At 54.3% G+C, this 24,284-nt stretch overlaps 1 protein-coding gene across 4 annotated transcripts in view; it reads left to right on the top strand.

Moving 5' to 3' along the window:
• DNAJB6 (DnaJ heat shock protein family (Hsp40) member B6) overlaps positions 1-24,284 on the top strand; it is a 62,775-nt gene that overhangs the window by 14,293 nt on the left and 24,198 nt on the right. For 3 of the 4 annotated variants that reach the window (XM_045086299.1, XM_045086300.1, XM_045086298.1), the window contains exons 2-5: positions 8,769-8,860; positions 10,671-10,780; positions 13,833-13,889; positions 14,434-14,544. In XM_045086299.1, the coding sequence (XP_044942234.1) occupies positions 8,796-8,860; positions 10,671-10,780; positions 13,833-13,889; positions 14,434-14,544 (343 nt within the window). In that variant the 5' untranslated portion in view covers positions 8,769-8,795. Of the gene's footprint in view, positions 1-8,768; positions 8,861-10,670; positions 10,781-13,832; positions 13,890-14,433; positions 14,545-16,487; positions 16,593-17,634; positions 17,971-24,284 lie in introns of those variants that run through there. The other variant, XM_045086301.1, reaches the window with a different exon arrangement.

The raw sequence follows: 24,284 nt of genomic DNA, 5'->3' as shown, positions 1-24,284 counted from the left end.
TCTGGGGGCCGTCGGGGTCGGGGCCGTCGGGGCCGTCGGGCCGGGGCTGCGCTGCGTGTCGGAGCTCGCGGCCGCCCGGGCCGACCGCACTTGCTCTTCCGGCTTTTTTTGAGCTTCAGACTCCGTGGATTTCCGTCCCGGCCCAGTGCGGGCCTCTGCCGCCCGCCTCGCCCCGCTTCCCGCGGTCGTCCGTGTGGCCGCCGCGGGTCCCGCAGACCGGGGTCAGCCGCGCTGCGGCGGTGCGGACCGCGAACGGGCCCCGCGTCGGCCGAACGGGCCCGTCCCGAGCGCCGCGGGTGGCGCTCAGCTGCTGTTTGTTCTGGGTCACCCCGAGCCGTTCTGGTTCTGCTCTGGTGGGTTTTGGGCCAGGCCTGTAACTTTCCCGGAGTGCTAGGGGGCATGTCCTGAGCCCATCTCAACTGTTCCTGCCCAGGGCTGGCCTTGGTCTCACACCGTGGGATCCCCAGCGGAGCTGACCGTGTCCTTTGTTGCCCGTGGGTCCGCTGTGCGCTCCGGGTCGTGTCTGCTAGGACGGCCTTTGTAGCTGCCCCGGCCGTGACTGTGAGGGAGGAGGATGTGATGCGCTGGGAGGGGTGAGGGTCGTGGGGTTTGAGATCCCTGGCAGACACAGCCGCGGGAACGGTGGGTTCCCATGTGTGTTGGGGGTCGGTAGCAGTGTCGGTGAGGGTGGAAGTTCCCAGGGAGAAGCCTGGAAGCAGAAGCAGAATTTGCTAGAGAAAGATGGTGAGTGCGGTAGGGAGCGGCTGGTGAAATTTGGTCCTGTTCTCTTCGGGAGGGCTGTCACACGGCCAGGCAGCTGTGGCAAGCGGTCATCTGTCTGGTCACATCTGAAGTGCCCAAGAGAGACCTAGAACTGGAGCTTAAATTTGGGAGTCACTGCGGAACAGGTGGTACGGCTTGCGTAATGGGAGTGGATGAGCACACACAAGTGTGGCTTCAGAAGAGGGTTCTGAGCCCTGGCTTCCCGACCCTGTGCTCGCAGGTCTCGTTGGGAGAGCAGACCCGGGGCCGGGGCAGGGGACGGGAAAGGCCCCATGTGCTGAGCGCTTTGGGGAGTCAAACTGCACAGGGTTTTCCTCTTGACCTTTGTGAGCTTCAGGTGGTGGTACTGGTGCTGGGGGGAGTTAGACAGGGTTGGGTGCAGGAGCCCCGGAAGGCCTGTGGGAACGGAGAGCCTCGGCCTTGTGCTGACTTGTGCTGGTGGGGTGGGAGGTAATCCCAGATGACTGGGCTTTTCCAGTTCATTTGCATTTCCTTCACGTGGCAGCCTTCTAGAAAGACTGACCAGTAGCCATCATTCAGGCGGTGTTTGCTCCCCAGGCTCTGTTAATTGATGGTGCTTGTCCTCCCCCCACGCCCTCGGGGCCGTTGCAGATGGTCAGGTAACTAGACATTTACCACCTGGCGTCAAAGCCACCTTTCCACCCACTTCTGCACGACTGCCTCGAGGGTCTTGCCACACTACCATCCTCATCTGCACAAAGGTAGGCACAGCCTCACAAATAAAGAGAAAGCGCTTGGGCTGGAATGCCAGCTTGGGAAGTGGTACCAAGGACGTCTTAGTGGCCTGGGATGCACATTGCTCAGGGGATGGTTCGGCTGCTTCGCAGTGAGAGCCTAGTCCTGAGAGTTCCCTTTTGTTCCACACTGGTGATCATGGCCTGATGTGTCCGGTCACCGCCGGGCGCCCCCGAGACACCCCACAGATGCGTGCCGCAGCGGCTGGCACTCACGAGGGCCATCATCTGGCGTAGTTAATTATCAGCCCTTTGAAGTAGCGTGCCAGGATGCTGACTTTTCTGCTGTTTCTGGCTGCCCTTGCTGTGTTGTGGGTAGTGCTGAGGTTTTCCTGTTGATAAAGCTTGCTAGGCTTCTGTGTCACGAGAATTGGTGACCTCTTCGGTGGCTAGTAATTTTGAGACTGAACTTGGCTGCTGTCACTGGCTGACCAGCGAGGAAGCCTTTTAAGATTGGGTGCTCACTTCTCTATTGTTAACTGATTGCATTGCAAGCAAATACTGTAGTATTGTTAGTATCGTGTGTTGTATGTACGCAAACAGAACTGCCAAACCGGATCGTGAACAACCATTTTCTCGTGGGTGCGTCATCCTTTCCATACTGTGGGAGCTCATGGCTGCCCCAGGACGGGCCACTTCTGCATAAAGATTATAGCAGATTAGAAGCAACCAAAACCCAGCACATGGGGGAAGGGTCCTCTGTGTCCCCCTCAGCTGCCTCCGCTTAGGCTGGGAAGGAGAGCCTGCTCCAGGAAGAGCGTCGTCTGGGGCAGCCTTGTTTCCGCGACTCCCTCTGTCCTCGCTGATGGTCTTCTTCCACTTCCTGTCCTCAGACCCTCCCCTCTCCTGAGCTCCTCAAAGCTTCCCGCTGCCTTTCTGTCGTCAGGATTTTCTGTTCATGCCTATTACAGTGTGTTTTCTCCTGTCGATGTGGACGTGGCTCTGAGTCCCGCTGGAAGGACCGCGGGGCAGGGGGATGTCTTCCTCCCCACCAGCATTCCCTTTCTTACCTGTCTGTCACAGCTAATTGGATTTGGTGTTAAGTCTCAGGAATTCCAAGAAAATAGTCACCATATAGTTTTCTCTTCCTAATTTGTAATTTAAAAAAATTCCGGGGGGTCTGGGGGGCCCAGTTGGTTAAACGACTGCCTTTGGCTCAGGTCGTGATCCTTGAGTCCCGGGATTGAGTTCTGCATCAGGTTCTCTGCTGAGCAGGGAGTCTGCTTTCCCCTCTCATGACTCTCTCAAATAAATAAAATATTCTGGGAATCTCTTTGAGAAGAGTACATATTTTGATTTTTTTTGTTTAAGATTTTATTTATTTGTTTATTTAACAGAAATAGAGAGCACAAGTAGGTAGAGCAGCAGGGGGAGGGAGAAGCAGGCTCTCTGCTGAGCAGGGAGCCTGATGGGGGCTCCATCCTAGGACCCTGGCATCTCGACCTGAGCTGAGGGCAGACGTCGACTGAGCTGCCCAGAAGCCCCTATTTCTATGTCATTAAGTGGCAGGTCTTTTTTTTTTTTTTATTAAGATTTTATTTATTTATTTGATAGACACACAGCGTAAGAGGGGACATAAGCAGGCAGAGTGGGAGAGGGACAAGCAGGCTTCCGGGGGGGCAGGGAGCCTGATGCAGGGCTTGATCCCAGGGTCCTGGGATCATGACCTGAGCCAAGGCAGATGCTTAACGGCTGAGCCACCCAGGTGCCCCTTAGATGGCAAGTCTTACTGAGATCTGTTCGGAGTTTTTAACTTTCCAGCGTCTAGAACTTACATTGCTGTATTTGAGGTTATACTTTCTTTTTTAAATTTCTCCATCAGGTGATCAAATGGATGCATTTCACCTAAATATAACTTGATTTCCTTCAGGAGATCTTCCATCCGAGGGCTTTCTGAAAACGAGGTTTGTTTCCTGTCATTCGGTTCTGGTTTTGTGATACTGTTTTCTGTTTCTATTCCGTTGTTTTCGTAAGCATTCCAGAGCTTAGACGTTTGCAAGTTTTGCTTGGCCAAATTGGCATGTTTGGTAAGAACATGAGTTTTCTCTCTTTCCCTCTTCCCTTCCCTTTCTTCCCCCTTCTCCTTTGTAAGGATTTTACTTTAAAGTCCCAGTATGGGACTCAAACTCACAACCCTGACGACAAGAGTCCCCTGCTCTGCTGACTGAGCCAGCCAGGGGCCCCAGGAGCTGGGATTTTCTGATTGTTAGCTGCAGGGCCCTAGTTTATGTCCGTGACAGGAGGTTCATTTAAATGACGTGACTGTGGATGTATCTTCTATTTTTTTGATGTAAAAAAAAGATTTTATTTATTTGACATTCTGTGAGAGAGGGAACACAAGCTGGGGGGTGGGGAAAGGGAGAAGTGGGCCCCCCGCGGAGCAGGGAGCCTGGTGGGGACTCAGTGCGGGGCTCGATCCCAGGACCCCCGGATCATGACCTGAACTGAAGGCAGATGCTTTCACTGACTGAGCCCCCCAGGCACCTCTTTAGTTTTTCTTTTTTTTTTAAAGATTTTATTTATTTGTCAGAGAGAGAGCGAGCACAGGCAGACAGTGAGGCAGGCAGAGACAGAGGCAGAAGCAGGGTCCCCGCTGAGCAAGGAGCCGGATGTGGGACTCGATCCCAGGACGCTGGGATCATGACCCGAGCCGAAGGCAGCTCTTAACCAACTGAGCCACCCAGGCGTCCCTATTTGTAAGTCTTAATAATTATGTTTTGCGTGATCTGAAGTGCGTCTTGAGAAGCATTTTTCTCTGCGCGGTTCTGCAGCGTCTGCGGCGACGGCTGTCTCCCCTCCTGCCCCGGAACTCGGTACCCGGTTCCCGCTGGTGCCTGCCCCGCAGCTTCTGGCGTCCTGAAGGTGGTGTTTGGCTTGTGATGCTGTTCTCGGTTGGAGGTTCTGAGGCCGTGTCGTTGCCCTTTTCTTCTCTGAAGGAAGACCTGGTTCCCGATCGCGGTTCTGTTCTGTGGCTGTGCCTGGTTCCTGATCGCGGTTCTTGGAAACTTCCCTGGTGTTTGCCTTGAGCCTCTCTCATGTCCTTGGAGTGTTTTTCTATCGCTTGGAAACAGTGGAGTTTTAAAAGAATTGAGTGGAATTACTACGCACAGTGTGTTCCTTAAACTCGTACAGCGCTAGGTTTGGTTGTATGTCATACTGGAAAAACAAAACTGACTTTTAGCATATCTTTAGTCTTCATTTAGTTACAGTTCTTGTGTTTACTGAGGTGTTTGAGTTAAATGTGCTCTTGTCTGGGGAACACTAAGGATTGCGCCTGTTGAGACGGGGTTGACTGGAGACGTTTCTGGATTGCACTGTCCTCCCCGGGTGCCCCGCCTTCCCTTGGCCACATTGTCGTTCCTGGGGGGAGAACATGCTGTAGGTCGGCTTTTCTAGTGGCCGAAGCCTTCACCACCGTGCTGACGGCACGACCCGCCAGGACAGGAGCGTCGCAGCACGGCTGTGCCTCTGGGCAGCGCAGCCCCAGTTCTCCCGGCACCCGGTCCCGTTGCTGTGAGCTCGGGTCTTAACGTTGCAGCTACGACCCACCTTCTCTGGTGTGTGTCCCTCTCTGTGTGCCTTCCATACCCCCGCAGGTGGCCTGTCGGCGTCCCCTCCGTGCCGGCGGGACAGCTCGCGACTCTGCGCGCCCCATACATAACCACAGGACCCTGGGGAACCAAGTACTAGTTGTCCTTTAGAAGGAAGGAAACCGTGGTGGTGGTGACAGCGTGGATGAACCTGGAGGAGTGACATCAGGAAATAAGCCAGACATAAATCCTGCGGGACCTCGTGTGTGGGATCCAAGGGAGTCGAACTCCGTAGACACGGTGCGCGCGTGGAGGGCTGGCCGCAGGGCTGGGGAGGGAAGTGGGAGGGCGTCTGTTGCAGGTGGAGACGTCCAGCTCCGAGTGAGGTCTGGGGACCTGCGGTGCAGCACACTGACCGCCGCTTACACATGTGCCCGATACGTGGAATTTGCTGAGAGAGAGCATGTTCTCGCCTTCGAAAGAAACGGCACGTGTCTCCGGTGATGGAGCTTCCCCTTCGCGGTGGTCGGTTTACAGTGTGGACGTGATCACAGCCTCCTCTTGTACACCCTCAGCGGCTTTGTCGTGCTGCGGTCCAGCCGGGGACAGGAGGAGCTGACCGGGCCGTGGTTCTCTCTGTTCTGGAGCTGAGCCATGTGGCTCTGGGCCCCCATCTCCCTGCTGCTCCCGGCCTCTCCTCCGATTGGGATTGGGCCTCCTGACCCCCTGCGGCGCCTGCACGGTCCTGGACCGCTTCCTGGGTCTCACTTGAGCAGCAGCAGCAGCTCCCTCCAGCTCTGTTTCACCGGTCTTAAATGGCCAGACTGATGACAACCATGTGTGGAACGGGTGGCTGTCGTGGTTATTTTACGAATGCTGACTTAATTAACTGATTTTCTGAGGATGATTAGACAAGATACTTCAACACATTTATTTGAAAGGCAGGGAGAGAGTTGAGAGAGAGCATAAGAGGGGAGAGGGTCAGAGGAAGAAGCAGAAGCAGACCCCCCCCCCCCCCCCACCGAGTGGGGAGCCCCAGGGGACCCGATGCCAGCCTCTGGATCATGACCTGAGCAGGAGGCAGACCCTTCACGGACTGAGCCACCCAGGTGCCCCTGAATGCCTTTTTTATTTTATTTTATTTGTTTATTTTAAAAGATTTTATTTATTTGACAGAGATCACAAGCAGGCAGAGAGAGAGGGAAGCAGGCTCCCCGCTGAGCAGAGAGCCCTATGCGGGGCTTGATGCAGGGCTTGATCCCAGGACCCTGAGATCATGACCGGAGCCGAAGGCAGCGGCTTAACCCACGGAGCCACCCAGGCACCCTGAATGCCTTTTTTAAATGCAAAGTATGATCCCTTTCAAGGTTTTTGTTTCCGATTCTCAGTGGTGGTCTCACTCCCGAGGCTCCTCTTCATGGAGCTTGCCAGCTCCTCTAGAGCGGGGACTGTGTTCCCTGCAGGAACCATGTGACCTGGCTTGGAGGGCCACTCGGGGCTCAGGGACACCTGCATTTGCCTCCCGGCCCCGGCTGGCTTTGGTCGCTGTGGAGTGGGGAGCACTGCAGGACGATGAAGGAAAGGAGACTCCAGTGCAGCGGGGGGCCTCGTCCCTCTCCCCGCAGCGGGCCGGGGAGGGTCTCTCTCCTCCCCTTCCCGTAATTACAGCCCTTCGGGAGCCACAGTGGTGGGGGGCGTCATGGGGGTCTTCAGTGCGGCCAAAAGCAACTCCAGTCCTGATGACACAGGACCCCTTTCACGGCACAGCAGGGCCACCTCTGGGTCCCCTCCCTGCTGGCTCCTGGCACGGGAGCCTCTCTCTGACAGCTCCGCTTCTTCAGACGCGTGGGTTGCACTCGATGTTTCTAGGTATCTCAGGGTGGTGGGTCTGTCATAGACCATCCCCTGGTGGTTTTGGTTTTCTTGTGTTGAGCTTGTGGACTAGTAGCAAGTGGGTTTCTTTTCTTTTCTTTTTCTCTTTCTTAGGGCGCCTGGGTGGCTCAGTGGGTTGAGCAGCTGCCTTTGGCTCGGGTCGTGGTCTCAGGGTCCTGGGATCGAGTCCCGCGTCCGGCTCTCTGCTCGGCAGGGAGCCTGCTTCCCCCTCTCTCTCTGCCTGCCTCTCTGCCTGCTTGTGATCTCTCTCTCTCTGTCAAATAAATAAATAATAAAAAAAAAATCTTAAAAAAAAAAAAAGATTTTACTGATTTATTTGAGAGTAAGAGAATGAGAGAGAGCGTGAGAGGGGAGGGTCAGAAGGAGGAGCAGAGAGCCTGAAGCGGGACTCAGTCCCAGGATGCCATCCTGGGCCTCTGGGACCATTGCCTGAGCAGAAGAATGCTCACCTGACTGTGCCCCCCAGGTGCCCCGAATTCATGTGCTTCTTCTGACCCTTTATTACTACTTTTTAGATTATTTGGGAGAGCATGGATGGGGGAGAGGGGCAGAGGGAGGAGGGCCAAGCGGATTCCTGGCTGAGCAGGAAGTCGGTGTGGGGCTCAGTCCTATGACCCTGAGATCCTGACCTGAGCCAAGACCAAAGCCTGCTGCCCATCTGATCGAGCCGTTGAGGCACCCCCTTCTAAATACGGGGTTTCTGTATATAAATGCTCGGCTGTGGTACGTGTAGATGCTGAGTCATGACGTCCTACTGGATTTTGTCCCCTGTGGGTTGGTCTCCAAACGTTGGCAACAGCTGTGTTTGCGTCTTGTTTGGAGCAGTGGGAAATTGGTAATCGTGGCATTATTAACCTTAGACCTCACTGAGCCTTGGCATGGTGGCCTCGGGAAGACTGTCTCTTGGGTCTGATAGTTGAGTTTCTGGGGACTCGGCGGAAAGCCCAGCTTCAGGTGTGGGCAGATCAGGCTGCCTCGGGCCCTGCTCCCCTGCTGCAGTCCGCCTGCAACGTTGCAGGCTAGGCCTGCTCCTAGGGAGTCTCGTCAGTGGTTGGATGAGGGGAATGTGTTAGATTCTCATAGAGGGAAATGTATCCCTGGTGTGTGGGACCCAAGGCCCTCCTGTTAGAGGTGGCCGAAGCGAACGGAGTCTGACCGTCTTGCCCGTGAAGTGACACGGACCTGGGTGAGGCAGGTCGCCGGCGTGGGCTCTCGGGGCGCTCTGCAGTTGGTGTCACGGCAGGGCCATGATTGTTTCGTGGCTGGATGGGACTTTAAGCCAGAGGGTGAAGGTGCTCTCATAGGTGTCTAATCAGACCTTTCCTGCTGCTTCCCCAGGGACTTGGGGGGGGGTGTGCGTCACTTCCTCACTGTTCTTTGTGTGGTTCGCACGTTGCAGGGACGGTGTGTTCATCCTGGTGGCTGTGCAGTCCTGCCCAATGCCTGGCCCAGGAACGCACTGAGAGGAGGAGGTGGCCAGAGCTCCTTTAGCACTGCCCGTGTTGGAAAACCGGATTGGCGCGCCAGCCCGTCAGCGGGTGGTCGGGTGTCCACCCCGGTCCCCCAGTCCGTCCCCCCACCCCCGGCCTTACTTAGCTCAGGCTGCTTTTCAGAGCTCGTCCTCCCACACAGAGCGGAGTCTTAGGGCACAAGTCTTGGAATCTGTTCCAGACAAGGGCCCAGCCTGACCGGCTGGGGATTAGTGCTCTGGAGAGGTGACCCCTTCCCCACCCCCGCCGCTGTGTTCTTTTTCACAGAGAACCAGACCTTGGCCGTCCTGTCACTGACCATGGATTTCTCATTGCAGGACTCAACTCCAGCAGCCTGTTAAAACATGGTGGATTACTATGAGGTTCTAGGCGTGCAGAGACATGCCTCAGCCGAGGACATTAAAAAGGCGTAAGTAACTGTATTTATTTAATAATAAATCTTTGCTTCGTGCTGGTCCTTGGATATTGTCACCTTTTTTTTTTTTTTAAAGATTTTATTTATTATTTATTTGACAGAGAGAGAAATCACAAGTAGGCGGAGAGTCAGGCAGAGAGAGAGAGAGAGAAGCAGGCTCCCTGCTGAGCAAAGAGCCCGATGCGGGGCTCGATCCCAGGACACTGAGATCATGACCTGAGCCGAAGGCAGTGGCTTAATCCACTGAGCCGCCCAGGCGCCCCTGATATTGTCACTTTTTAATCTATTGAAATCAGGGCCATGGAACAGAACACCTTTTTTTTTTTTTTTTTTTTTTTTTTTTTTTTTTTGAAGATCTTACTTATTCATGAGAGACAGAGGGGGGAGCAGGGTGTCTGACGCGGGGCTCAGTCCCAGGACCCTGGGATCGTGACCTAAGCCAAAGGCAGATGCTTAACGACTGAGCCACTCAGGTGCCCTATTTCATTTTATTTTTTAAGATGTTTATTTGACAACGAGCGTGAGTCCAAGCAGGGAAGCAGACTCCCTGCTGAACAGGGAGCCTGACGTGGGACTCGACCATCCCGGCCGAGGGCAGACGCTTAACAGAACGAGCCACCCAGCCGTCCTAGCTTTTTATTTTTAATGAGCAAAGCGGTGTGGTGGTGCATGTTCCCGGTCCATTTTGTGGACTCTAGGCTTTGCGTGCGCAGCGATCAGGAAAACCTGAGTTGGAGGAGTGACTGTGTGGTGCTCTCCCTCCCGTGTCTTCTGAGAAACCTCCAGTCCGGTCTGGTCTGAGTCACGGCCGTGTGCTTCTTCCCCCACTCCAAGTGATGTGGCCTGCGGGTCGTGGTGCTCATTCTGGTGTGAGTCCGGCTGCGGCCTCCAGGCCCACGGGGAGGGGGGTTGCTTTACGGTCCATGCCGCATGCCTTGAGCCTGGAAGAGCTGAGCGGTCTCTCACAAAACCTGGACAGACAGCACGCACCTGCATCCTCCTGTGGAACCTTGTTGCACAGCAGCAGCTAGTGCAAACGGACACTCTGTCTTGTCCGTGCACTCTCCGTTCTTACTGTGAAGATTCGTGATGCTTTAGGGCTTGTGGTCTGCTTACGGCTTATTGGGGTCCATAGTGGTAGAAAAATAAAGTCTCTTGGTGTTGTAGAGAGTCCAGCGTTAACCAGATTTTAAGAGGGCCAGCCGGAGGTTGTTGATGAAAATGCTGTGGTTAATTTGAGCCACAGCAGCTTTGTGTCCCCTTGTCAGATGTCAGGAGGCCTGCCTTGTTCCGCGGTCTCCTCTGGATTCTGAGGGGCGTCCCTTCCCTGTTCGTGCAGTCCCCACCCCGGAGGTGGCGTTGATGTTGAGCTTAGTCGAAGGGAGCAGTGTGTATGTGTGTGTGTGCGTGCCTGTCACCGGGACTGTTCTGGAGTCTCCAGTGAGACCTGGATGCGGAGCAGGGCTCTCTCTGGATGGCGCCCGGGGCATGAGCGGGGTGGCAGGTGGGCCTGCTCCGAGCTCCTGGCCTCTCTGCTGTGCTCCTGCTGCTGCGTGGTCCACGCACCCTGTGCACATTGGCCCTCGCTTGTGTCCACGGGCCTGTGTGTCGAGCAATTGCTTTGCGCCTGTGAGGTGGATGGGAGAGCCGGTTTCTTTTGCAGTGGGCGAGGGAGGTTCCACTGCGGAAATCGGTATGCATCTCGCGAGTTCGCGCTCCGCATCCATTCCCCAGCCCCGTAAAGTTCCACGGCCGTTGGGTTTCTGCACGTGGGTGTGACCACTGTCCTTTGACTCTCTTCAAGGTACCGGAAACTGGCACTGAAGTGGCATCCAGATAAAAACCCGGAGAATAAAGAAGAGGCAGAGAGAAAATTCAAACAAGTAGCTGAGGCGTACGAGGTGTTATCAGATGGTGAGTTAATCTGCCCAGAGCTCGGACTCTCCCCAGGGCCGGTGGATGTGTCTGGCTGAGGTTTCGGGCCCTGAGAAAAGACATTCCTTCTTTTCCTTGTGAAGCTTTGAGTCCTGTTCCTGGCAGATACTCGACACCGTTACCCGTGAGTGCTGTGAGCACCCTGGCTTCTCGCACGTTCTTTTGTGATGGCTGTTTTAAACAGGATGGCAGCCTGTTCTGAGGACGGACGGGACAGATCAGGGCATAGGAATCCATGTGGGTCACCACGTGGTGGCAGTGGTCATGATCTGATGGTGGTGCGGTGCCCTCTGCCCCACTCACCTCACGTGGCGGGCCTGTTGGTGGCTTCCACTGTGCGCAAGGACTTCCTTTGTTTCTGGGAATGTCTGGCTGAGCTGTAGACTTCCAAAATTTGAGGTGTCTGTTCCCTGCCCCAGCTCCAGAGCGTCGGTGTTGGAAAGCACAGGCTTTTGAGAGTCCCCATCTGTTAGCCTGGTCTCCTTAGTCAGGCGGAAGGTGAGCTTGATGCAGGCCGCAGGTTCGTGGTGGAGAAGAGTGTGAGAGGGACCTGGGCTTGGGGGAGCGGCGTGGAGCTTTGTTAGAAACCGGGAATCTGCTGACGCCGCCTCGCCAGGAAGCTGCACGGAATGAGCTGGCGTGAGTCAGCTCCCAGGTACCCAGGATGGAGGAGTCCTCGCTGGCTGCCGGGCCTGGGCCCTGCCCCAAGTGTGTCCTCATGTGCTCAGGGTTACTAGAGAAAGGCTTTTTTTTTTTCTTTTTTTTAAATGTGCTTGAGAGAAAGATAGTGACAAAAATAGAGAATACACATGGGGAGGAGAGGGAGAATCAGCTGTCCCGCTGAGCATGGAAACGGACGTGGACCTTGATCCCAGAACCTTGGGATCAAGACTGAGCCGAGGGCAGCACTTAAGTGACTGAGCCACCCAGGCGTCCCGTGAAAGGCATTTTTGATTTTGGAGAGAACTCCATGCAACCACGCTCTCCTTACTACTAACAACACGTGAGCATCCCTGTTTTGTCTGTTAATACATCTTTTTTACTTTAAAGGAAGTCCCAGATGTTTTATTTCAGTAGTAACTGTTAGTAGAAAACACGTAAACATTGATAATTGTAATTTTTTTTTTTTTTTTTTTATTTGACAGAGAGAAATCACAAGTAGATGGAGAGGCAGGCAGGGGGGGGGGCAGGCTCTCTGCTGAGCAGAGAGCCCGATGCGGGACTCGATCCCAGGACTCTGAGATCATGACCTGAGCCGAAGGCAGCGGCTTAACCCACTGAGCCACCCAGGCGCCCGATAATTGTAAATTTTCTTTTTTTTTTTTAAAGATTTTATTTATTTATTTGTCAGAGATAGAGCGTGAGCGAAAGCGAGCACAGGCAGACAGAGTGGAAGGCAGAGTCAGAGGGAGAAGCAGGCTCCCCGTGGAGCAAGGAGCCCAATGTGGGACTCGATCCCAGGACGCTGGGATCATGACCTGAGCCGAAGGCAGCTGCTTAACCAACTGAGCCACCCAGGCGTCCCGATAATTGTAATTTTTAAAAAATATAGCATTAAGGTCTTAAAATGAGAAACTTTAGTTTTTTTTTTTTCCCCTAAATTTTATTTGAGAGAAAGCTCAAGAGCAGGGGTGGGGTGAGGGAGAAGCAGGTTCCCCGCCGAGCAGGGCGCCTGCGGCAGGACTCGAGCCCTGGACCCCGAGACTGCAACGTGAGCTGCAGGTGGGGGCTGCGAACCGCTGAGCCCCCGGCGCCCGTGCCAGCGGCTTCCTGGACCGGACCGACAGGCGGCCCCGCGGCCCTCTGCGCCGTCTCTTGCTGTCCGGTCCCTGTTTGTGCCGAACCAGCACTTGCAGGACGTGGGAGAAATCGGGGACTGATCCCAAATTATTTCTCATTTTAGTCACGTGGTTTTACAAAAGCAAAAAATGGAATTCAGACTTGATCTTTGTCAGGAAGGGAACCTTGCCCTTCTCATCAAGATGACAGTGTTGCTCTTCTCTGCCCCTTCTCGGAGGGCCAGCGATGCTCTTGTGGTCTTCTGCAGGCGGCGGCCCGGGGCTTCCCTTCCCAGCGGTGGGTCCCGTTCTTACTAGAGCTCTGGCTGCCAGAAGCTGGCTTTTGGTGGTTTGCTTGTGCGCACGGTTTCCCCGTAACTCCTGTTGTTTTACCTCACAATTTGGTAGAACCTGATGTTTTGGGGTAAACACATGGCATTAAAAGAAGGCGCCTGTCCATCCAGGGCTGCAGTGCTGCTGTTCGTTCTAGAAGGTAAATAGGACAGCAGACCCTCACCAAGGCTTGCTTGGACTGTTGCTCTTCCAAGGGGATGAAGCCTGTGGGGTTAGAGTTGGCTTCTTGTCTGGCTTTTAGTACATCGATTTCTTGCCCCATCGAGGCCCCATCCTGTTTCCACGCCCCAGATCTTATCCCCCCAATTGGACCTGGTAATAAGAAGGCACACGTCTGGAATTGGAGTAGTTTTTATAACGTGCAGTGTGATTTTAATGTATGTGTGAGCTGCACGCTCTGTGCACAGGAGGCTGAAAGAAATACTTCAGTATGTATAACCACATTTTAGATTTTTTTATAACTTTTTTTTAGATTTATTTGTCAGAGAGAGCGGGAGAGCGAGTGCGCTCACGTGTACAGGCAGGTGGGGTGGCGCAGAGCAAGAAAGAGAGAAGCAGGCTCCCCGCTGAGCAAGGAGCCCGATGTGGGGCCCGATCCCAGGACTCCGGGATCATGACCCTAGTCGAAGGCTGTGGCTTAATGACTGAGGCTCCCCCCCCCCTCCCCGCCAGGCATCCCTATAATCACATTTTAAGCTCTCTACTACTAAAAAAAATTTTTTGTTTTTAAGGAGATGTACTTGGATTTTCCTGCTTTCCCTTTTTGAAGTAAGAGAGGTCTGACTCTTGAACTGAAACCTTGAAAATTGCATTGGTTCTTTGGTTTACAATCTGGAAATGCTTTGGTGAATCGAGGGGAAAGGAACTTGGTCTTTAATGACTCTCCTTTTTAATTATAGCCAAAAAACGGGACATCTACGACAGATACGGCAAAGAAGGGTTAAATGGAGGTGGAGGTACGTAAATGTTGATTTTTCTCTTGGTTTTGTACTGAGCAAAGCACTTTGTAGATGCGGAGTCTGGGGGGGGCCCTGCTCTGCCACCCGTGCTCCCAGATCAGTACGTGATACTGGGTCGGGATACCCACAGGGCTTAGAGAACAGATGGTATGCACACCCCTGACAGCCTGTGGTGGTGGCCTCACACGGGTGCTTGTGTTTGATGAGACGACCCGTGACGGCGGGCGTTGACTGAAGGCCGCAGCCTGAGCACAGACCGGGTTGACGAGCACGAGTGAATGTTTCCGCCCTTGTACAGGATGCTTCACCACAGAAGAGAAACTGCCTCCTGGGTGTGGATGGCAGGTGCAGAGACGGTGAGACAGGCTGGTGGCCACGCTGTGCCCTTCCAGAGCGCAAAGCCCACGCTCGCGTGTCCCCACCAGCTGCAGGCCATGAGGCACCCATGGTGTATGAGCCCGATTTACAGGATGTTCTGTGGATAAGGAAGTAGCCGCAAAACCAAGGATTCACAGACTGAAAGCTCTGTTTCATCTTGCAGGAGGGATTCATTTCGACAATCCGTTTGAGTTCGGCTTCACATTCCGTAACCCAGATGACGTCTTCAGGGAATTTTTTGGTGGAAGGGACCCATTTTCATTTGACTTCTTTGGTAAGTTCATTGTTCTGTGGGCATGTCCATGATTCCTTTTCTGTTCATCACCATGGCGCCCCGTGGTTCAGCTTTGTTTACGCAGTGTAGGGGTTCTAAAACCCGTTTGTCTACTCTGGCAGAGGTTTCTGAATGCATGCCTCGTATGTGAAAACAGTAAAGGCGTGAGTGTAGTTGTTTTCTTACATGTCCGGCTCTCATTGACCTCCCTTTTGTCTCTCAGACAGTGGTGAGGATGCAGGTGCTGGGGGGGTGGAGGTGCTGCTGGCTGTTGAGCGCGGAGTTCTACGTGCATTTGCCCCGAGTTGTTCTGGGTAGACACTGGGCCTTGTAAGCAGACTTGTTCAGAGGATATTGGCTCTGTAAACCCGGTCTGTTTTTCTAACTGTGGCGCACTGTGACTGTTGAGGTCACGGTCGGTGAAAAGAAAGGATGTTTCTGGAGCAAGGCAGTGCCGGTCTCGTGGCGGGGAGAGTAGTCTTTGCTCGTTCAACTGCCGTGTCTTCCAGGACGGATTTTCCCGCCACCCTCACTTCCTAGCAGTGATGCCTGATGCCAGGTTCCCGTGTGTGTCTCTGACGCAAGTTGTGGGGGGGCACAGGTGCGCGCCGCCTGTTGAGAGCTCCCTGTAGCGGCTGCCAGAGCGGCCCCGGGGTGCCGGGGAGCTCGGAGGCCGGAGCGCGCCAGGTCCAGCCACAGCCATTTCTGTGTTGGCTCACTGGGGGTCCCCAGTCTGTGCTTCCATCCTTTGTGGCCTGGAGCCTGGCTGGAGAGCCTGAGCACCACCTGCGTCCCTCCACGAGGGAAGCCAGAAGAGAGGTTCAGCTGCACATAACGGGGGAGAAACCAGTGGACCCTTGCCCATCCTGGGCATGAAGAAGAGTAATTCGCCGCCATGTCCGGTAGGTATTGGGGCCTGTGAGATGCTGTGGCCCTGGAGTTTACTTCAGATGAGGGTTCAGAGCTATATATTTTTTTTAAACTGTGGTGTGGCCTGACTTGGGGAGAGTTGCTGACGGAGGGAGGGGGGTACTTGTGGAATAGCCGTGTAGTGGACAAGTGTGGATTAGTGTTCTCACCCACAGGTGTCACAGTGAGGCTCAGTTAGGGGTGAAGAGGAGCGTGGTCTTCGAAGCTTTATCCTGCTGCCGCAGAGCATGGACTGGGAAGGCCCCTGTTAACATGGGAGGTGCATCTGTTTGTTCTTGGTTAATTGGCTTTCATGTACCTAACAGATCTTAACGTAAGAAGACAAAGAATTCATGGTCTTTTCCTGTGCTAAAACTACTTCTGTGTCTCATTACAACCTTTCGCGAACTCGCATGTGTTGTGTTGGCGGGAGCAGCGCAGTGTTGGGGACTCTCCTGGTGGCCAGGCGAGGGTCCTCTGCCCCCAAGGGTTTGGGTTCCTGGCGCACATGGGGTGGGGGAGCAGTGAGCAGGCTCATCCCCGCGCCTCAGGCCAAGCTGACTTATTGCTTCATGGTTTGTTTTGGGAAGGAGTCCTTAGTGGTTGAATTGTAGCCAGATTTTGTTTTCCTTGGGAAAAGAGTCGGGAATGGTTTTCATTGAGCACTTACTCTAGAGAGAAGGAGGGGTAGCGATTGTAATTGGGTGTAGGAGAGGATGTGAAGAGCGTTGTACCCGCTACAAGCTGCTGGAGTCTCCGGGCTTGACATGTTCTAGGTTGTGAGGGGTGTGTGTGTACAGAAATCTTGATGTGCACGTGTAGCTCACGGGCATTGTGGACATGTGCACACTTGGGCAGAAATTTCTTCTTTTGGACTCGGGAGTCCTGTTCAGTCGATAACTAATCCTGCTGTCATTGTAGACTCCGGGCCCTTGGTTTTAGAGGCAGAGCTGCTCAGATTTTAAGACTGGGCGTTTCCTCTGTGTTCCCCATGCCAGGTGCGAGAGTGACACTTCTTCAATCCATTCTTGTAGGTGTTCTAGGGGACTTCCATTTTCAGGCTCTAAGGATTTGCACACAGGACAAGAAGCTGCTGCACGGCTACTACATGTACGAAGTAACGGTTCAGCCTGCTGGGGGTACGTGTAGTCGGGTCTGCACGCGGGGCTGGGGCTGGCCGCCCCGGCCGTGGTTTCGCAGTGGGCCACCAGCGTCGGCGCTGTTTCCCCTCAGCCCTGCTGTGAGGTCCGTTCGTAGCGGTGCAGAACTTCAGTCCTCGCTTTCACCCTTCCTCCCTCCCTCTGCTCTTCTCCTCTGAGATGAGTAGGTCAAAACGGGAGACGCTCTGAACTGTATTTCGTGAGTATCAGAATATAAAATCCCATGTCTGACTCCAATTGAAGATGGACAGAACTTGGAAGAACTCACGAGCGAGCCAGTGGCAAGGACAGAGAAGTGAGGGGCTCTGGGCGACTGTACACAGGGCCGGGCCTCAGAACGCCCCAGGGAGAACTGCTGGGGAGGTAGAGCCCTTGGGCCTGGGGCCTGGCTGATGCCGGTACCCCGATGACCACAGCCGCCCGGAGAGGCAGTTGACCTGGGTTCCCAAACCCGCACAGAGCCCTGGCCTGCAGATTGAGGGTGCGGGTCCTACCTTTGCGGGCAGCTGATCTTGTTGGAATCCGTTCCCACACACAGAATCCGTTCCCAGGCACACCAGAATGAGCTCTCGTCCAAGCGTGCAGTGGAAGGGATTGCGTTCATTTGAGTCCGGGTCACTGTTTGCTTTTACCGGACCCAGTGACTCCGAGTTCGGAGAAGGTCAGAGAACACTAACGTCTTACAGTCATTAGAAGCCCCAGCAGGACTGTCGTTTGTAAGAATGTCTTGGTATCCTGAGTATTTTTATTTACTTCTGTTCTCACGTTAGTAAGAGCCAAGCTTCAACACCTAAAGCTGTTTCCTGAGGGCCCATTCTGTTCAGCCCATTTTCCCTTCATACACGGTCTCAGTCCTGGAAGCCCTGTCTGCGCACCGGCCGTAGCCGCGAAGGGACACGCCTGTCGCGCGGGGCCAGCGGGCTTTTGGAGGGAAGTGGTGTTCCCGCCAGGAGGGCTGTAGCAGACTGTTCTGACCCAGACGTCCGTTTGACGTAGTGAGCCCGTCATTTTGCTCTCCCAGGCTTCGAGGAGGTGGCGAGTGAGGACTTGGAGCCCGGGTCGGAGGACTCGGCCGAAGACGCGGCGAGCGAGGAGGACAGCGAGGTTTTGGATGTGATCTCCAGCGAGGAGCTGGATGTCTGTAGCGAAGATGAGCCCAGCGAAGGCTGTAGCCGGGGCCGGGGCGAGCTGCTCAGTGAGGAGCTGGAGTTTGTGTCCAGCGAGGAGGAGGCGAGTGCGGGGGACGTGGAGGAGCTCAGCGAGGAGTGTGCGGAGCTGCTGAGCGAGGACAGCGGGCCGGAGCCGGAGGGGCTGCCCGCGGGCCCGTGAGCGGAATAAAACGTTTGTGCGTTACGAACCAGTGCCTGAGACCGTCCTTGCTCAGACAGCACAGCGGAGCGGTCCTGGAGGGAGCGGGGAGTGGAGAAGGGCTGGGGCCCCGGGAGGAGAGGCGGGCGCTCCCGCAGGCCCACGCGCACCTTGAGCGAGAAGCCTTGTGCTTCCAGGCCCGCTGGGTGGCCTCGGGCAGCCTCAGTCCCCCAGGCTTGGGGGCCGACAAGAGGAAATGGTGCCTCCTGGTCTTTGGAGGCCAGGAGTGTGGAACCAGGTCCTGGAAGGGAGCAGCTCTTCCAGCCCCCTCAGATGGTCCGTGCATGTCTGCACACTGGCTCCCTTGGCGAGAGTGTCCCTGTCCAGATGTCCCCCTCCTAGGGACGCGGCACTCCTGGATTCAGACCCACCCTACTGAGCTCGTCTTAACCTCATCATCAGCAAAGACCCTGTTTCCTTCTGGAAAAGGTCACACTCAAGGGCTTGGGGCTTTGGGATCCCACACCATTTTGGAGGGCCACAGTCCATCCTGTAAAGTAGCTTTCCCCGGAGAGTTGTCTGTATACTCTAGAAGCAGCCCCTTTTGGAAGGGGAGAGAGGGGGAGGCCTTCGGAGCGAGATGTGCTGGAAGAAGGTAGAGAAGGCAGAGGTGAGAGGCGCGGGTGCCTCCCCACTCCTCAGGGATGAAGTGCCACACTCGTGTGTCCACGCACATGTCCTGGGAAAGAAGGCGAAGCGTAAGACTTGACAGTCCACGTGGACACGTAACGTGTCCGGCTGGTTTCCAGCGTCGTGCTGCCTCTGGCTGCCCCTCTGGCTTCCCCGCTGCTCCTCTTGGGAGGGACTGGCTCTTTGGGTCACATTTTCCTGAAGAACGTGGCCGCACGTCCCTGTGCTGCCTTGGGAGCGCTTGCCCTTGGTGTGGAGCTGGCGTGTGGAAGCAGCTCCTTTTCGTTTGAAGTTAATGCTGGCGAGTGCGGGCGCCTCGGCTCTTCATCCTCGAGCCCGTGCTTGGGAGTGATTCCGAGATGTGCCTGTGGTGCCCTCCAGTCCCCGCCACGTGTGGTCCCCACCGCACGCCCGCGGGGAGAGGAGAGGCTGGCTGCCCGACAGGGTGGTTCTGAGAACTCTCTTCCCGGCCGGGAGAACAGCGGAGCCGACCCACGGCGGGTGTGCAAGCCCGCGGGCGGGGTCTGGCTGCCAGGCCCTCCGTGCGGTCTCACTTTCCAGGGCGGCAGCGCCTGGACGCCTGTCGCTGCTGCGGTGTTCGTGTAGTTTGTAGCCTCGCTTGGGTCCGTTTCCGGACTCTCTTGTAGGGTTGGCTCCCTGTGTCTTCCACGTGGAATTTTGGTCCGTGTAGTTGAAGGAAACACTTCCTGGGAACTTGGAGGACAGGTTCTGTGGCCGCAGCTGTGGGAGAGCGTGGGGCAGTTGAATGGGGGCCGCCGACCCTCTTTCTTCGAAATGCCCCTGCTGCGTAGGAGGTTCTGTCCTGTCCCCGCCCCCACGTTTTTCTTGTGGCCCAGGCGGGAGTTGATACTGTGAGGCCTGCGGGGGGGGGGAGCCGCTGGCACCGCGCACTGTCAGAGTCTCCTGCCCGGTGCCTGGGGTTTGCGCCTCCTGATTCACGGGAGGGCTTCTGGGCAGTGGGCTGGGAGCCGTGGCAGCCGGGGGGACTGAGTTTGGTTCCTGTGCTTGTTTGGTGTGCGTTAAGGGAGGTGATCGACCTGTTTCTCCAAACTTGTTCTGTGTTTATCTGCCAGATACTGAATCTTGGTAAACCTTAAGAACGCGTATGGCTTTGAACACTCTCAAAATGTAAACTTTTTTCCATAAGGCTGTTGGCACGTGTGCGTGCACGTGTGTATCTGTAGTGTGCACTTGTGCTAAATTATTCCACAGCGTTCAGTTAAATGTACTTTTTGTCCTAAGTGTGACCTTGTTACGTGGCTGTTGGTGAGGATCTTGCTGATAAGACTGACCCCCTTCAGGGATTTCCTGTTTTGGGGAGACTAGCAGATCTCTGAGGTACAGAAGGTGTGCTTGGTACACAGCCGGGGCTCCTGTGACCATGTTGGCTCACGGCCCAGACCTGTGCCTGTTTCGGGTCGCCTTGGTATCTCCCCGCTTAAATGTCCTTGTAAAATCAGTGATCGAGCATTCAGGTCTTACTTTCTGAAGTCTGTTACGTTTCTCCATAGAGGAGCAACAGGGCCTGTGTTTCTGTTTCTGACCGTATATCCCTCTCTGAGGAAGTTTCGCTGTAAGGAGTCGGCTCACTCGCTGTGGAGACGGACCGGTTCCGAGTCGGAGAGCTGCGCTCTGGGGTGGAGTCCAGAGGCCCTCAGGCTGGAGGAGCCAGGGTCCAGCTGAGAACCCATCTGGCTGGAGAATTCTTTCACTGGGGGGAGGGTGGCCCTTTGTTCTCTTCAGCCCTTCTGTGGATTGGACGAGGCACACCGGTCCCGGGGAGCCCAACAGGTGCCGTTCCGTCTGCCGACGGCAGCGCTGGTCTCACGCAGAGACGCACCCAGGAGACCAGCGGGCCCAGTGTCGCAGCGCGCCGGCGCCCCTTCCAGTTTCCCCGTGCGCTCCGGACCCGCACTCCTGTCCTCCGGTGACGACTTCATTTCACCATTTTCTTAACAGGACAATGGCTGTGCTGTGCGTGCCCGGAAACGCTCACCTTCCTCCCTCGTGGGGTCCTGAAACACCGTGGAAGCGGCGTGTGTCTGCGGCGCCGCGGTGTGGGGTGGGCAGCCGCTTGCTGGTGCGGCCCAGTGTGCGCTCGGGGCTCCCCGACCCAGCGGGAAGGGCCCTCGCCGAGGGCCTTGTGCAGTCACATGTGGTCGCGGCCGATGACCGGGAGTTCGGGGGCGTCGCTAACACGGGTTTGACGCGGGCTCCGTTTCTGACGGTGGCATCGTGGATGTATCTTCCCACGGTTCCGCATGTTCCGTTTTCTCTCACGCACGTCACCGAGAACGTGCAGTACGGGACACGCGGATCCCCCGGGCGCGCGGTGAGCTTGTCGGCAGCCGGCCACGCGCAGCTCAGCTTCTGATGAACCCGGGCTCTGCTGGTGGTGGGGGTGGCCCCTCGCCCCGCGTCGCTCAGGGTCCGTCCCTCCTGCGCCGGCTCTGGCGGCTGCGGTTCGTGTGCGCGCTGGGTTGGGAGGAGCACTTGGTAGCGTGGTGGGTCGCGTTGTGTTGTCTTGTTACAGCTTTATTTCTAAAACCAAACATATTTACCGTTCTTAAAGCGGATGCATGCTCAAGACTTGGGAAGTACAAATGGGGTAAGGGGGAGCTAGCAGCATTTGTCTTGCTACCAGAGAAGAGTCCGCGGTTCACAGTTGTCCTGTGCTGTGGTTGTGTGTGTTACCTAAGTGTTCTCTTCTGCCTTGTCTAAAGCCTGAACCTAACGGCCATTTAAATATGAACGTTGAAAAAGCTGTTTACCACTTCCACTTTTGGAAAGTCTGGTTATTTTCAGTTTTCAATATATAATCAATGGTTTGAATTCTCTTAGTGCAGTGAAATAGTTTCATCTTTGAGATGAATGATTTCCTTGAAATAGAACTGCTGGGTTGAAAAGTTTTTAAAAATTGATTGTTTGTAGTTTGGGGCTGAAGATTTTGCAAGGTCACGGGACATACTCCTTTACTGCCTTCTGGAAGGGCACAGACTAGTAACGGCCCGTGATAAGCTCCTCGTAAAGGTGTGTCGAGTCTCACAGTGGCGGCTTTTAACAACATAGGCATGAAATTAAAAAAGAACGTGTTTCTTCAAATCACCATGGCTGTTGTAACGAAGACTTTTCATTTTCCGGCTTAAAGTTTTATAACTTGAATATTTGAAATTATGTCAAGTTTGATGAGTAAAACAACTACCTGAATTGTCAAAAAACATTTAGACTGTGTGGTTAAAAAAAAATAATAAAAGATTTTTTTTAAAGAAAATTACCAGAAAATGAACTTAAAATCCACTGGCCTTACTCCTACTTCTTCTTTTTCTTCTTCTTTTTTTTTTTTTTTTTTAAAGATTTTATTTATTCATTTGACAGGTCACAAGCAGGCAGAGAGAGGAAGGGAAGCAGGTTCCCTGCCGAGCAGAGAGCCTGATGCGGGCAGGACTCGATCCCAGGACCCTGAGATCGTGACCTGAGCCGAAGGCAGAGGCTTAACCCACTGAGCCACCCAGGCGTCCCCGAAGTCCATTTCTTAGAGGAGAGTCAGAAATTGCACAGTGTGTTTAAATTGCATTCGTAATGTTTGTTGCTTCACGTGGGTGGTGGAGGTCAGGGTAGCTCTGGCAGAATTGGGTACTGCATTTGGCTGTGGTTTTAATTGAACAGGGTGAGTCTCTGGGGAAATTCACAAAGTGTTAACTACCTTTTTGTCACATTTGTGATGGACTTCGTTCATACTTTGTTACAGTGGGCTGTAATCCCAGCCCCGTTTATGACGAGTACGTAATAAAGGATTTTCCGGAAAACGATTTTGTGGAGGGCAGCATTTACTGTGCAGTGCGGGAGTAGAGTTGCCGCACCGGCAGTCACCCGGTGCCCGCTGTGACTCTACGTGGGTTCCTCGGGGGCCGGTGAGCCACGTCTCCACCCTGGGATTGCACAGAGGCCTTCCTCCTCCTCCGGCACCTTCTCCTTCTGATTTTCGAGGAGGGCCCCAGTAATCAGTCCCTCTGAACGTGTCCTTCAAGGTCACCTTCCTGCTCGTGGCATTAGATAAAGCAGAGCAGACGATTTTCGCTGAGAACCGCTCTGAGAGGCCAAGACTGTGCCTGTGCTCTTTCCTTGGCCCTATTTTGAGCTTCTTGAAGCTGCGCTTCAGCCTTGCCTAGCCCTCTGTTCTCACTTGGGGCGCTCTGTGCATGTCTGCGAGTCAGGGCCGAGTTCACCGCGAAGGTCACGTATATCCGTGCACTTCGGTTGCATGGTGAACTCCATTTCTGCGTGGGGCCGGTGCTCCCTGCGTGGTCACTCTGGCCCGCTCGTCCAGCGGGTCCAGAAAACAGATGCTGGTTCGGTAATTTCTGTGCGGGTGTGGAGCGTGTTCCTGGTTCTCTGGCATGCGTTTTTTTCTTAGTGTTCTTCAGGATTCCTTGTTTGATTTCATGCAGAGCCCCTCAATTTCCCTGAAAAAAAAAAAAAAAACAAAGAACACTGATTAATTCACAGAACCACAGTGCACTTTTAAAAAGTCTCTGTAATTCTTACGTTTTTAATAGGTGCCCATTGATGGATAACCAAGAAAATATCAGGGCTAATCTTATTTTTATTTTCAGGAGCATTTGGTGTGTCTAACAGGAATACTGTGCCCATCTGTGTTTGTAACTTTCTGTTAAAGCAGAGCACATCGTTCATGTCTGCCAATCAACATTTATTCAGATTGGACTTGGACTAATCTTTTATAAATTTTTTTTTGAGATGTCAAGTTTACAGAAAAGTAGATGAAATTCTTAAACCCCGTGGCCCAGAATCAGCAGCTACTAAATTTTGCCTCACTTGCTATGTTCTGTCATGTAAATTAATATTAAAATAATCCATTTTTTGGGGCGCCTGGATGGCTCGGTGGGTTGGTGGCTCTGCCTTCGGCTCGGGTCATGATCCCAGGGTCCTGGGATGGAGCCTCGCATTGGGCTCTCTGCTCAGCAAGCAGGGAGCCTGCTTCCTCCTCTCTCTCTGCCTGCCTCTCTGCCTACTTGTGATCTCTGTCGAATAAATAAAATCTTTAAAAAAAAAAAGTAACATTAAAAAATAAAATAATCCATTTTTGTTATTTTTTAATCACGTTGGGGAAGGTAACCCAGGTCCCATGGAAAACCAGTTCCCCGAGTGCGAAGTTAGTCTTTGCAGTGGCGGCAGCAGGGACAGCGCCGGGTCGGACTCCCAGGCCGCACCGAAACCGCTCCTGAGAGCCCCTGGGCAGCTGGGGTCAGTTACGGGACTGCCATGGGCTTCCATCGTGATGCTGGGCTCCTTGCTCAGCAGCGAGTGTGCTGCCGCCCCTCCCTCTGCCCCTTGCACCACAAATGCTCGCAGGCGCACTCACTCTCAAATAAGTAAAATCTTAAAAGGAAAAACAAACTCCCCTAAGAAACTCTCAACTCTGGGTCACAAACAAGTTCGGGGGATGTTCCGACTGGGACATGGACATGAAGGAGGATGCGTGATGGGCTGAGCCTGGGCGTCCTGTGCAGGTGATGAGTTCTCTGAGCCTTAGCGGTACAGGTGTATGTGCTGACTTGAATTTAAGTAAAATCTTGATGCGAGAAAAAGGAGGAAACCCCGGCTTCTTGTGTGAGTTTGGAGTGCACATGGGTG

The sequence above is a fragment of the Mustela putorius genome, unplaced genomic scaffold (assembly GCF_011764305.1).
Source record: "Mustela putorius furo isolate JIRA1106 unplaced genomic scaffold, ASM1176430v1.1 tig00000929_pilon_pilon_pilon, whole genome shotgun sequence".
NCBI classification, from domain to species: domain Eukaryota; kingdom Metazoa; phylum Chordata; class Mammalia; order Carnivora; family Mustelidae; genus Mustela; species Mustela putorius.
Note: the sequence above shows the minus strand (reverse complement) of the source record. Positions and strands in the feature narration are given on the sequence as shown.